At 46.0% G+C, this 14,794-nt stretch overlaps 1 protein-coding gene across 1 annotated transcript in view; it reads left to right on the forward strand.

The window, feature by feature from the left end:
• Positions 1 to 14,794, forward strand: part of COPZ1 (COPI coat complex subunit zeta 1) — a 28,242-nt gene that overhangs the window by 9,902 nt on the left and 3,546 nt on the right. Inside the window, exons 2-7 of the mRNA XM_008003514.3 lie at positions 6,464 to 6,532; positions 8,459 to 8,540; positions 9,498 to 9,589; positions 11,603 to 11,658; positions 13,991 to 14,068; positions 14,224 to 14,275. Of these exons, the coding sequence (XP_008001705.1) occupies positions 6,464 to 6,532; positions 8,459 to 8,540; positions 9,498 to 9,589; positions 11,603 to 11,658; positions 13,991 to 14,068; positions 14,224 to 14,275 (429 nt within the window). The remainder of the gene's footprint in view (positions 1 to 6,463; positions 6,533 to 8,458; positions 8,541 to 9,497; positions 9,590 to 11,602; positions 11,659 to 13,990; positions 14,069 to 14,223; positions 14,276 to 14,794) is intronic.

Genomic DNA, 14,794 nt, shown 5'->3' on the forward strand with positions numbered 1-14,794 from the left:
TTACATGTTTTGGGTCTGTGTCAGATAGGAAGATTGTAGGTGTCTCTTCCTCCAGTCAGTTCTTCCTGAGTCATGTGTTGAGTTTTTTCTTTATAACCAATATTTGGTCTCATGTCAGCTGGGTAATATTCTGTGGTACCAGTGGCTCCCACTCTTTCCTGAGCTGTGCTTTTTGAATCTAATCTTGTTTGTATCTAGAAATAATTAGCAGGGTGTGCTGGCATGTACCTGTAGTCCCAGCTACTTGGGAGGCTGAAGGGAGAGGATTGCTTAAGCCTGGGAGGTTGAGGCTGCAGTCACCTGTGATGGCACCACTACAGTCTAGCCTGGGCAACAAGAAATGATAATAATATTAATAAATCTGATATAGGCTGCGTGCGGTGGCTCATGCCTGTAAGCACTATGGGAGGTCGAGGCGGGCGGATCACCTGAAGTCAGGAGTTCAAGACCAGCCTGGCCAACATGGCAAAACCCCATCTCTACTAAAAATACAAAAAGAAGCTGGGTGTGGTGGCAAGCACCTGTAATCCCAGCTGCCTGAGAGGCTGAGGCAGGAGAATTGCTGGAACCTGGGAGGCAGAGGCTGCAGTGAGCCGAGATCACACCACTGCACTTCAGCCTGGGCAACAGAGCAACACTCTGTCTCAAAAAAGAAAAAAAAAAATCTGATACCTAAAAACTGCTCTTCACTGTCAAAGACTTTAGCTAATTCTTCTTTTCTTTTCATCTGAAGTCCATAGGATTGTGGCTGGCAAATTGGAGCCCTTAACCCCAGAGGAGCTTTTAATTTTAAAAAAGTTGGCACAGGCCCGGCGCAGTGGCTCACGCCTGTAATCCCAGCACTTTGGGAGGCCGAGGCAGGTGGATCACAAGGTCAGAAGATCTAGACCATCCTGGCTAATATGGTGAAACCTCATTTCTACTAAACAAAAATACAAAAAAATTAGCTGGTCGTAGTGGCGGGTGCCTGTAGTCCCAGCTACTGGGGAGGCTGAGGCAGGAGAATGGCGTGAACCTGGGAGGTGGAGCTTGCAGTGAGCCGAGATCGTGCCACTGCACTCCAACCCGAGTGACAGGGCGAGACTCTATCTCAAAAAAAAAAAAAGAGTTGGCACAGAGGCCAGGTGCAGTGGCTCACACCTGTAATACTAGCATGTTGGGAGGCCGAGACAGGCAGATTACCTGAGTTCAGGAGTTTGAGACTAGCCTGGGCAAGATGGTGAAACCCCATCTCTACTAAAATACAAAAAATCAGCCTGGCCTGATGGCAGTCACCTGTAATCCCAGCTACTGAGGAGGCTGAGGCACAAGAATTGCTAGAACCCGGGAGACAGAGGTTGCAGTGAGCCAAGATGGTGCCACTGCACCCCAGCCTGGACAACAAAGTGAAACTCTGACAAAAAAAGGAATGTTGGCACAGAGTCAGGAAGTATACCTACTTAGCCATGTGGAGCTGGGAGTGGTATCTAGGAATTTCTCCTTCTAGTTTTTACCATCTTAGTTTTACTTTGTAAACAGGATTGAGAGAAGAGAGAATCTTGTTACAGTTTTTAATTCATCAAGACCCATTGCCACATCAGGGTAACCCCTTTTGGTATGGCCTTAAGGATTTTTTTTTTTGAGATGGAGTCTTGCTGTGTCGCCCAGGCTGGAGTGGAGTGGTGCGATCTCAGCTCACTGCATCCTCTGCCTCCCGGGTATAAGCGATTCTCCTGCCTCAGCCTCCTGAGTAGCTGGGATTACAGGCGTCTGTTACCACGCCTGGCTAAGTTTTGTAATTTTGGTGGAGACGGGGTTTCACCACGTTGGCCAGGCTGGAAGGATTTATTTTTAAAGTAGACAATGAAGAACTTTTTGGTGATCTCAGTCAGCATCTTTTTTTTGAGGCATTCTCACTGTTTTGTGTAGCTGGAGTGCAGTAGCGCAATTGTAGTTCTCTACAACCTTGAACTCCCAGGCTCAAGCCATCCTCCTGCCTCAGCTTCCTGAGTAGCTGAGACTACAGGTGCATGCCACCATGCCTGGCTTTTTTTTTTTTTAAAGTTCTCACAGAGACAGGGTCTCACTATGTTGCCCAGGTTGGTCTTGAACTCCTGGCTTTAGTGATCCTCCTGCCTAAGCTTCTGAAAGTGCTAGGATTACAGACATGAGCCACTGCGCCTGGCCTCCAGATTCTTATTTGTGCTCTTTCAGCTCTGTAGCTAGCATCCTGTAATTCCCTCCATAAAGGCTTCTTGGTTTTTTTCCCTAAATGAATCAAATAATTCATCATAGTTCCCAGGTATCCTCTATCGTCCCCAAACACTATTCCCCTAGTCTTCTGGTGGCTTACTAAGATCTTACCCCAAAGGGTTCTCTTACTATATACATTGTGAACAGACTTAATTCAGTTATTTTTCAGGGCCCATCTCTACTAGTTTGTCCTACAAGACACACAAATAGCTTTTACCCAGAGCTGCCTTTGAAAAATATTTTTGCTAATGACTATAATCCTGTGGAAGCTGCAGGTCACCAAGAAGGCCCACAGGGGGCAGCAGTGGGAATGACTCTTCCCCTCTAGTCCTCTATGTGCTAGGGGAGAGGGTTCTTGGAGATGTTGATACTTTTCACCAGGCTTTAGAAGCTCCTGACTGAGGCCCAGCATGGGGGTTCATGCCTGTAATCCCAGCAGTTTGGGAGGCCAAGGCAGGCAGATCATGAGGTCAGGAGTTCGAGACCAGCCTGGCCAATTTGGTGAAACACCGTCTCTACTAAAAATACAAAAATTTGCTGGGCGTGGTGGTGTGCACCTGTAGTCCCAGCTACTCGGGAGGCTGAGGCATGAGAATCGCTTGAACCTGGGAGGCGGAGGTTGTAGTGAGCCCAGTTTGCTCCACTGCACTCCAGCCTGGGCGACAGACTGAGACTCCGTCTCAAAAAAAAAAAAAAAAAAAGCCCCTGAGATCAAAGATTCATTTGCAGCAGCCTAGTTGCTTGTTCTGTGGTGTTTCACCTGTCTTGAGGACAGCATTCTTGTTTTCTTGATAATAAAAACATAAATACATGAAAATCTGTCTAAGTCACCCAACCTCCCACAAAAACAATCTGCCTATACCTTATTTCCAAGCACGATTAGCATTTGAGGTGAAGTTCTGTTATACACTCAGGCTGTGGCTCTCTGAAAGTCAGTGCATCACAGAACTTTGTCTCGAAAGCTTTCTAGCAGCTACCCATTTTGGGAGTGGGAGGGAAGAATAGACCTTTTTAAATTCTTTCAATGTGGCCCTAAGCTGATAAGGTCTTTCTCAACAGTCAGCATTTAATGTGTTACAAGGTCAAGCCTAGTCCATTGTCCTGGAAGCCCATTTCTCAGTAGCTGGGAGTTATTTATAAACTTGCCCTTTGCAAAAACTTAAAATGAAATTACATTATCAGTAATGACTTCTGGGGCCTTTAAACTGGCTAGTTTTATGGCATAGCCCTCCCCACTCCCGAGAGGTAAAAGCCCCAGGCTGAAGTGGAACCAGCTGCAGTCAGGAGGTGGCAGGAGAAGTAAAGAAGCTGCTGGCTCCAGCTGTAGCAGAATGGAGAATTGAAGCGGCATTTAAGCTCCTGCCTAAATTCTCAGCTTTATTTAGTATGCTTCCTCCTTTGGAAATTTGAAATGACCAGCCTTTTCTGTAATGCCTTCTTTCCCTTTTGAGAGCTCCAGTAAGCTCTGTGTCAAATCTAGTCTTTATCCTTGTCCTCTTTAGCCTGTCTTTTATTCTTCCCAGGAAGATCCAATGTTTCTATTTTTGGGGTTTCTTTGATAATGTCTTCTAGGAAGCCAGTGAAAAGAACCAGGAGCAGAACCCAGGGATATGTTCTCTCTTTGCCGGTGTGGCTGTCGTAGGCACTCACACCCTGTTGGCCACAAAGGACATTGACTGACTTTCCCAGTTGGCTGGTGGCCATTAGGGCTTTTCTTTTCTTTGGGTTCTAGGGATGCCAAACTCTATGGCTGCAAGAACCAGTTTCCTATGCCAGGTTAATGCCCAGCTTAAACTAATGGGCAGCTCTCTAAAGTTGCTGTGAATGTGGATGGAGGAACAGGGCCAAAGAATTCCAGGAAAAGGTTGTGGGAAAAAGTGATTTTGTCTAAATTTCCTTCCTTTTGGATTTCTTTTGTTCCATTAAGAAAACTCATTCCCATTGTTGTCTCCCTTTTGGAATTGAGGACCCAAGTTGTTACAGAACTGAGCCTGCTTTACAGGAAGATCTTTCTGTGAGGAATTAGGAGTTAGGAGGGCTGCTTCTACTTGTGACCTTTTAAGACTAGACTCTAGAGGACTTCCCTCCACTAGGCAACAAAGTTCTTGAATTTGAGAGAGGAGTTACTCATGCCTTGTTTATTCCAGAGTGTTATGTATACAGGATGGGCATCTCTAAGGAGGGTTTATCAGAGGAGGGATAAAGTTGGTAGTAATGTCACCCAAAGTGGCCACATCAGAAAATCCACTTATATGTGGAAGTCTAATTATAAGTAGTCCCCTAGATGCATACTGCATCAAGATATTTTAACTTTATTCTCAAACTTCCTTTATTCTCTCAATTGTTCAAATATTGAGAGTTTCGTATGTGTCAGGCATTGTTCTGGACAAATGGGATAAACCAGCGAACAAAACAAAAATTGCAGTCCTCAAGAATTCAAGTAGGGAAAACTTATGTTCCTCATCAGCTTGTTGTCAAAAGACTGGGTTCCTTTTACTCCCATTCTGAACTGCCTGCCCCCCTCTGCACCCACAAACAGGGTTGATTCTTTGCATGGAACCATAAACCTCCTGAAGCCTCATGAGACAATTTATGTTTGTAGAGGCTGCAGTTTCTGGGTTCTTGGCAATGATTCTTTCCTCCCCACTCTTGGATCTCTGTCAAACACATACTTTTGTGTTTGGCTCCTGTGAGGACTGTGGATTTCTTAAATAAGGCCAGGAAAGAGGTAGCAAAGCAACAGCCTTGTCTCATAGCACAAGGGATATCAATGGTAAGTAATGTTGATTAGAAGGTCAAGGAATGTAGGCTGGACGCAGTGGCTCACACTTGTAATCCCAGCACTTTGGGAGGCCTAGGTGGGAGGATTGTTTGAGCCTAGGAGTTCGAGACCAGCCTGAGCAATATAGTGACACCTTTTCTCTTAAAAAAAAAAAAGAAAAAAGAAAGTCAAGGAATGTGAGGCTGCAAATACCTCTCATGCACACATCACTGTCTCCCCTCACTTTTGGTTTTTCTCTTCAATCAGAGATGGGGTTTCACTCTGTCACCCAGCCTGGAGTGCAGTGGCGCAGTCATAGCTCGGTGTGGTCTTAAACTCCTGGGCTCAAGAGATCCTCTCAAAACAAACAAACAAACAAATGAAAAAGAGATCCTCTCACCTCAGCCTCCTGAGTAGCCAGGACTGTAGATGCACACCACCACACCTGGCTAATTTTTTTATTTTTGTAGAGATGGAGATCTCCGTATGTTTCCCAGGCTGGTCTTGAACTGGCCTTAAGCAATCCTCCTGCCTCAGCCTCCTGCGATTTTTCTTCTCCTAGTTAGCTGGCTTCCTGGAAGTTGCAGGGGTAGAGGAGAGCACCAGACCACCACAGCTTTTGCAAGTGATATACTTAGAGTTGAAGAACCATTAAGATTGAGGCTGTGATTCCTTATTTGATTCTTGGTAGTGGAAAAAAAAAAATTACCCCTCTTGCTCACTCACTCTAGGCCCCAGAGTGTTTCTCAGATAGATCATTTTGTCACTGCTTCTTAACTCCCCCAAAATTCAGATTGGCTTTTGTCCTTGGAAGTTAATTGGTAGTGTTAGTTAAGGTATAGTAGAAGAATTGGAGGACATAGGAGAGTTTTTGGAAGATGGCTGTCTTACTAAGCTGCATTGAGAACTGGTGTGCCTCTGTGTGTGTGTGTGTGTGTGTGTGTGTGTGTGTGTGTACGCTCTTTTCCCTCTGCTCAGTGTGTGGGTGGTTTAGGGAAGACTTGCTTTATGTTTCTGCATTGCCACTGCATTCGGACTGCAGAAACTTCCAAGTATACTAGGACATTCAACCCTATTTTCAAATGGCCTTGTTCAGTGCCTTTTAATTAATCTGGTCACATTCTATAACTGCCTGTACATGGGAGAGCAGGAAGGGAGAGGGTAATTTGGAAAATAACTGTACCATAATATTTGGAAATAACAGCATGACTTCTCTTGATTAAGCCCCCTATGCGTCAGAGACACTGTTTCTCTGATGGTACTTTGGAATCCTTTGTTTAAATGCTTTCTCAGTTTACTTACCCTTGGTCTTTCTCAATGGGAAATATCAAAATCTGACCATGTTGAGGTAAGGGACTTACAGAGGTACCTCTGTATCCCCTTGCAGCCCCAGTGGGACTAGGGGAAGGTATCTGGTTTACCAGTGGTGGTGGGAGCCTCAGGACTGAAGGTATGTTCGTATCTCTTCAGGAACCTTCCCTGTATACTGTCAAAGCCATCCTGATTCTGGACAATGATGGAGATCGACTTTTTGCCAAGGTGAGATTCCCTTTTGAATTAGTTTAGGAACAACACAAAGGCTTATTCTGAGATTTGAATCTTGGGACTGATCCCCTATTAACTCACGTTGCTCAGTAGTATAATTTTGAGAACACTTCCATCTTTTTTTTTTTTTTTTTTTTTTTTGAGACAGAGTCTCGCTCTGTAGCCCAGGCTGGAGTGCAGTGGCGCGATCTTGACCTGGGCTCACTGCAAGCTCCGCCTCCCGGATTCACGCCATTCTCCTGCCTCAGCCTCCTGCGTAGCTGGGACTACAGGCGCCCGCCACCTCGCCTGGCTAATTTTTTGTATTTTTAGTAGAGACGGGATTTTACCGTGGTCTCGATCTCCTGACCTCGTGATCTGCCCGCCTCAGCCTCCCCAAGTGCTGGGATGACAAGTGTGAGCCACCGCGCCCGGCCTTTTTTTTTTTTTTTTGAGATGGAGTTTCGCTCTTGGCGCCCAGCCTGGAGTGCAGTGGCACAACCTTGGCTCACTGCAACCTCTGCCTCCCGGGTTCAAGCGATTCTCCTGCCTCAGCCTCCTGAGTAGCTGGGATTACAGGCACACACTACCACACCCGGCTAATTTTTTGTATCTTTAGTAGAGACAGGGTTTCGCCATGTTGGCCAGACTGGTCTTGAACTCCTGACCTCATGATCCGCCTGCCTCAGCCTCCCAAAGTGTTGGGATTACAGGTGTGAGCCACCATACTCAGCCTGAATTCTTCCATCTTATCTTGCCTACTCCAGATAAAACCTGTTTTCTTTTGTCCCTTTGTTTTACTGCTTCCCTGCTTACTGTCCTCAGACTTTGACCTCCTTTGTTGTCAGCATCAGATTAGGAAAAAGCTTTGAAACCTTGGTTCCTAACAAAGCAGTATGTAGATGCTAAGAGGCAGTCTGCCCATGTCCATCATTCCTGTCCCCTTCGCTTCTACCATGTCACCCTGCCTGGGTTTTTCCAGAGAATTCTCTTGCAGTTCCAAGGTTCCATTCCTAGGTCTATAGTCACCATCAAGCTTGTTACCTCCTGACTTTCCCAGAGTGATGTTTTCAACTTTGGATCTGTTGGAAGAAAGAAGAAAGGACACCCCTCTCTCCCTCCATATTCTCCCCCTCCTGTAGAAATTTCTTCTGTCCCTGGTGTATTAACTCCGGGCGAGCATAGCATAAATCAATCAGCAGGTAGAGATTAGTTTAGAATTCACCAGCTGTTCCTCCCTGTAATTGGATGTAACTATGCAGGACACCTTTTGAAACAGTTATCCAGTTACTAAATGCCAGACCTGTCATAGGTCTTCAGCTGACTGCAACGGATTAGCCCCTAAAGAGCTAGCGATTTAGCAGCCTGCGTCTCCGCCCCCTTTCCAGGGAGAGCCTGGGAATGGGCTCAGTGGTATGCTGGATGCTTCTTTCAGCTTGCAGAAAAGAAAGCTAAGATAGACTATAGGGCAGGGTTTGCCTTTCTTTGGAGGAGGTTTTTGTAGCCTTTCCCCATGCCTCAGCTTCATACAGTGAGTGAGGGTCTATGGAGGTGTTCTGTGCTTCTAGTGTTTTTTGTGTTCTCTGGCACTGCTTCCTGACATGGGGTAGCTCCGAGGAAACACTTGATGAGAATGGTTTTAGGAGAGGTCTAGATTGCAGACAGGCACAGAGCCTCACCGTAGGGCTGGTAGGCTTCTGCTTTCAGACAGTCTTAGAAATGTGAGGTGGGGTTGCTTATGGCAGGATCTTTTATTTATTTTTCTTAGATTACTCACTGCCCATTCTCTGCCTCTACAGTCCTTCCTTTTCCATGTCAGTATTTCTCCCTTGCCCCATGCCTTGAAGGAGAGAAATCCAAGATCCCAGGGCAAAGCATAGTCACTAATCATTCTGGCTTCCAGCTGTAGTGACCCAACCCTGTCTCCTTCCCTCTGACCAGTACTATGACGACACCTACCCCAGTGTCAAGGAGCAAAAGGCCTTTGAGAAGAACATTTTCAACAAGACCCATCGGACTGACAGTAGGTCATTTTCCTTTCACTACTCCCTGTGTTGTGGGGAACCATGGTGGAAAGGGGGTGGTAGCAGGGCTGCGGAGAAAGGATAAAATGACTCTGCCTCCTTTTTTTTTTTTTTCCTTCCTCCCCTTGTATAATAAACTCTTCAGAATGTAATGGGGAGGTGAGTGTACCTCACGCGGGAATACCGTGCTGGAAGGTTGGCTGTTAGCTACCTGTCTAGTCCCTGGATTTATGAGCCTCACTTGACAAATTTAACTGCAGCTCTGCTTATTGTACCGCATCCATTAGGGCAGGTAAATGGAAGTCTGTAAAGGTGACCGCTCTGCATTTTCACCTCCGAAGGATCGACTAGTATCCTGTCTCATATACAAGGAGGAAATAGGTATAGTGGGCAGGAACAGTGGATGGTGGTTAGAGAAGATACATTTAGACTCCCCCAAGTTTATGCTTCTCTTCTGCCACCACCCAAGAAGTGCAGATCATCTTCTGGCTTTGGAGGTCATTACTGTTGGCCTCACCTTAGCCCAAAACAGCTGGATACTAGGAATTCACGGTAATACCTTTGTTTTTTTTTCTTTTTTTTGAGATAGAGCCTTTCTCTGTCACCTAGGCTGGAGTGCAGTGGCACGATCTTGGCTCACTGCAACCTCCGCCTCCCAGGTTCAAGTGGTTCTCCCATCTCAGCCTTCCGAGTAGCAGGGATTACAGGTGCACACCACCACGTCCGGCTAATTTTTGTATTTTTAGTAGAGATGGGGTTTTACCATGTTGACCAGGCTGGTCTTGAACTCCTGACCTTAGATGATCCACGCGGCTCACCTTCCCAAGGTACTAGGATTACAGGCGTGCAAGGTGCTGGGATTACAGGCGTGAGCCACTGCACCTGGCTGGTAACTCCTTCTTTCCTACTTCCTCATCTCAGGCCACCCATTCTTTCTACTTTTTTTCCCCCACCAGGTGAAATTGCCCTCTTGGAAGGCCTGACAGTGGTATACAAAAGCAGTATAGATCTCTATTTCTATGTGATTGGCAGCTCCTATGAAAATGAGGTGAGAATCCCTACCCCTTTGCTATTTCTGATCCTACTTTCTAAATCACAGGCAGTACATAGCCACTGGTTTGGGGCCCTGATAGAGCCGTGTTCCTCTAGCTTCTGACCAAGTTAATGAAGTTGTCAGAAATCCCACCAGCCTCACAAACATGGCCCGGCAAATGAATCGCCTAGAAAGGAAGTTTTCCTAGATTGATCTTTTATATCCATTAGGAAACATCATATATGTTTTAATACCCTTCCCTGAGTAGTATTTTTTAAGATGGATTTCTGAGGTATGGTCAAGATTGCAGGGAGATACTTGCTCCTTCTATGAAGGGTCCATACCTGACTGAGTTTGAGCCAATTAGCTAACAACCTGGGTCGTGTTGAAACCATACATTCTGAATGGGTCACTTGAGAAGACCTTGGGTATAGTCCTAACCTGCTTCCTATATACAGAAAAAGCTATTTGCCTCGGGTAGCAAATTCTAGGAGAATACATAAATAAAAATAAGCCCCCAGATAATTTAAGGCAAAAGTCAAAGTTTGAGAAAGTCAATTCTTACTGAGCTCTTATTATTGGTATAAGTGCTTTGTAAAGTACATTGTTATTTAAACCTTGCAGCACTTCCACGAGTTGTAGGCATTAGTGCCTTTGTTTTACAAATGAGGAAACCAAACCATGAAGAACCATAAGAAATTACTTGTACGTGACCATTGTGAAAACTACAAAAGTGGCAGTTTGATGTAGTTTAACCTAATAACTTTCTCAGGGTCACACATGTAGAAAATGGCTCAGCTTGGATTCAAACCCGTATCTGTCTGACTTAAAGTCCATGCTTTTTAAGAAATTTTGAGACATAGGCCGGGCGCGGTGGCTCATGCCTGTAATCCCAGCACTTTGGGAGGCCAAGGCGGGTGGATCACTTGGGGTCAGGAGATCAAGACCATCCTGGCTAACACAGTGAAACTGCATGTCTACTAAAAATACAAAAAATTAGCTGGGTGTGGTGGCGGGCATCTGTAGTCCCAGCTATTCGGGAGGCTGAGGTAGGAGAATGGCGTGAACCCGGGAGGCAGAGGTTGCAGTAAGCTGAGATCGCGCCACTGCACTCCAGCCTGGGCAACAGAGCGAAACTCCGTCTCAACAACAACAACAAAAATTAGCTGGGCATGGTGGTGGACGCCTGTAATCCCAGCTACTTGGGAGGCTGAGGCAGGAGAATTGCTTGAACCTGGGAGGTGGAGGTTGCAGTGAGCTGAGATTGTGCCATTGCACTCCAGCCTGGGCGACAAGAGCGAGACTCTCAAAAAAAAAAAAAAAAAAAAAAAAATTGAGACAGGGTTCTTGTTCTGTCTCCCAGGCTGGATTGCAGTGGTGCAGTCTTGGCTCATTGCAACCTCTGGCTCTCAGGCTCAAGTGATACTCCTGCCTTAGCCTCCCAAGTAGCTGGGACTGCAGGTGCCCACCACCATGCCGGCTAATTTTTTTTGTATTTTTTGTAGAGACGGGGTTTTGCCATGTTGCCCAGGCTGGTCTCAACTCCTGAGCTCAAGCAATCTGCCTGCCTCGGCTCCGAAAGTGCTGGGATAGAGTCAGGGTCTAGACAGGGTCTAGATGTTACAGGTGTGAGCCACTGTGCCCAGCCAATTAAAGTCCATGCTTTTTACACTAACTCTACAGCCTTCCTGTCACCTCAGCTATTGCTTGGTTAATGATTTCTCTACCTAAGACATCAGGTAACACACATACAGTTGGTAAAGACATTGTAGAGGACTGTGACAAGAAAGTTCTGTTTATAAACTTTTGGCTAAAAGAGATGTTGAATTGTGGGATCATGTAGCAGAATTTATTTCTATGAGAAACCACAGGTCCTCTTCCTGTTGTGCTCTCACTTCCACCTTATGTTTTTGGTCGTTTGTGAAAGCCTGTGTCTTTTGATGTTTAATGAATTAGGAGGTTTTGTTTTTAGGTAGCAGCTTTCAGGGCCTTGAACCTTATCCTTCTGCTTCCTCTGTTTCCCAACAGCTGATGCTTATGGCAGTTCTGAACTGCCTCTTCGACTCATTGAGCCAGATGCTGAGGTGAGCAGGACATTCTTTTTTTTTCCCCCCAAGTTACGATGGAAACAGCAGGGCATTGTTGATTTCTGTTTGGGAGATAAAGTAACCATCTTCAGGCTCAGGGATTGTAGGAGATTGGCAAAGGCTGCAGGGAGTTGATTTAGTTTAAGAAGTTGGGTTTTGCCAGGCGTGGTGACTCACGCCTGTAATCCCAGTACTTTGGGAGGCCAACGTGGGTGGATCACGAGGTCAGGTGAACCATCCTGGCTAATATGGGGAAACCCCGTCTCCACTAAAAATACAAAAAATTAGCTGGGCATGGTAGTGGGTGCCTGTAGTCCCAGTTACTCAGGAGGCTGAGGCAGGAGAATGGCATGAACCTGGGAGGCGGAGCTTGCAGTGAGCCAAGATCACACCACTGCACTCCAAACTTGGCGACAGAGTGAGTCTGTGTCTCAAGAAAAAAAAAAAGGCCGGGCGCGGTGGCTCAAGCCTGTAATCCCAGCACTTTGGGAGGCCGAGATGGGCGGATCACGAGGTCAGGGGATCGAGACCATCCTGGCTAACATGGTGAAACGCCATCTCTACTAAAAATACAAAAAACTAGCCGGGCGAGGTGGCGGGTGCCTGTAGTCCCAGCTACGTGGGAGGCTGAGGCAGGAGAATGGCATGAACCTGGGAGGCGGAGCTTGCAGTGAGCCGAGATCCGGCCACTGCACTCTAGCCTGGGTGACAGAGCGAGACTCCGTCTCAAAAAAAAAAAAAAAAAAAAAAAAAAAAGAAGGTCGGTTTATTAATTCATAGTAATTCATGCTACTGGGGAGGACTGGATGGAGAGTATGTCCCTCCTGTGGAATAATGATCTTACTAAGGAAGGGGACTGGGAGGGAGCCGAATCTTTACCTCTGTGTTTACTCTTGTAATCCCCTGTGGCGCTGTCAGATCTGAGCATCCTCAAGGTGCTTTCCTGGGCTTCATTCTTGACATTAGAAGTAGGGAAAGGGCAAGCATAAGGAAGTGTCCCAGATAGTATGTCATTCAGTACTTCGGGAATGGAAGCAACACTCCCAATTTTTTTTTTCTTTTTTTTTTTCTTTTTTTTTGGCCTCCCAAAGTGCTGGGATTATAGGCATGAGCCACGTAGCCCAGTTTTTTTGTTTTTGTTTTTGTTTTTTTTCCACTTCTAGTCCTTGTTTTTTCCCTTCTATAGAACAGGAAGCACCCAGGCAGGAGGATTGCATAAGTCGAGTTCAAGACAAGCCTGGGCAACATAGTGAGACCCTGTCTCTGCAAAAAAATAAAAAAATTAGCCAGGTGTGGTGGTACATACCTGTAGTCTCAGCTACTCAGGATGCTGAGGTGGGAAGATTGCTTGAGCCCAGGAGGTTGAGGCCGCAGTGAGCTGTGATCATGCTGCTGCACTCCAGACTAGGCGACATAGCAAGACCCTGTCTCAAAAAACCAAAAAAAAAAAAACAAAACCAGGAAGCTTCTGCCATTTACCCTCTCCTCCCTTTCCACTTCCCCACTAGCCCTCTGTTAACGGTAATAGAAGAGAGGTAAGTTACTTTTCCTGAAAACATCTAGGGCTCTGAACTTCATTCCCCTAGCAGCTCCCAAGTGAACCCAGTACAGACAGCCATCCAGACCAGAACAGCAGGCACTCTCAGCCCTGCAAACTCAGCAGGGTGAATGGCTCAGATTTCCTCAGGAAGGGGATGATTTATTTCTTATCCAGGTGAATGAATAGACTTCATTTCGGGTAATCTAGTGAAAGCCTCAAACTGACGGATGTGACAGGCCACATGGACCAACCACCGGATCTGAGGCTAGTGTATGCAGACCCTGCCCCCTCTTTGGGCTTCTTTTCAGGGCCTGAGCAGAGCTGGTAAGGGATAGGGAGAAGAGGGAACAGAGAATGTCTCAGGAGGTTTGTTAGAGCTTGAGTGCAAATAAGGTTTGCATTCAACCCCTCCCACCTCCGGCCACCTCCAGATTGAGTCTTAGCTCTGTTTATATTTTTTTCCACCCACTGATGTCAGTGTTTATGAGCAATGTTATGAGCAGCAGCATGGCAGGTAGGAAAGAAACAATAGCTGTGGATAATCAACCCCTGAATAGTCAGAAATTGACTGTATTATTTGAATCTCTTTCCATACATTCCTTATTCAGCAACCAAGAGTAGAAAGGGGTTTTGAGTGAACTAGCTAAAAAGTTCTTCACCTTATTTACTTCTTTGTGTGGTTGGTGGAGATGTTTATTGGTCTAGTTTAGGTTCCTCAATTCAGACAAGGTCCTAGGATTTCTTTCACACACAATTTGGTTTTTTTCTTCTCTTCTCTTGGGGACGCAGGAAAAATGTAGAAAAGCGAGCACTGCTGGAGAACATGGAGGGGCTGTTCTTGGCTGTGGATGAAATTGTAGATGGAGGGTAAGTTCTCTGACCTGCCTTGATCTTGGGTGAGGTAGTGGGATAACTGCCCCTGTCCTAAGTCAAGCAGGCTCAGCGGCCAGAGGTCCTGTTCCCCCACAGTGAGTTGGGCATTCGGGACAGAGTGAACAGTGATCTCTTCTTTGTTTTTGCAGGGTGATCCTCGAGAGTGATCCCCAGCAGGTGGTACACCGGGTGGCATTAAGGGTAAGCAGGAATGTGTTTCTCTGCATCCCCGCATCTATTCACAAACACCCTCCACAGCCAGACCTTCTGGATGTGTCTAGTAGTTGGGGCTCATAGGATACATAGAACCTTCTCTTTTTCTTTCAAATACATTCAGCCTTTCTCTTTCCTTCCCTTCTTATTGTCCCAAAGAAAGAAGAAAGAACTTATTTCTACCCCTAATATGGTACCTAACATCTCATACAGTCTTTGCACAAAGTGGACATTTAATACATGTTTATTTAATAAGTGATAAAATAAACTAATATTTATGGTTTTGAAATTATAAAGGAACTTGAAGTTGGCTTATTCCCTTCTTGGAGATGGATCCAATCATCTGAGGCAGAAGAGTGTCTTTTTTGTCTTTTAAAGTGTTATATAGGACTGGGTGTGGTGGCTCACACCTGTAATCCCAGCACTTTGGGAAGTGGAGGCCGGTAGATCACAAGGTCAGGAGATCGAGATCAGCCTGACCAACGTGGTGAAACCCTGTCTCTACTA

The sequence above is a fragment of the Chlorocebus sabaeus genome, chromosome 11, assembly GCF_047675955.1.
Source record: "Chlorocebus sabaeus isolate Y175 chromosome 11, mChlSab1.0.hap1, whole genome shotgun sequence".
NCBI lineage: Eukaryota > Metazoa > Chordata > Mammalia > Primates > Cercopithecidae > Chlorocebus > Chlorocebus sabaeus.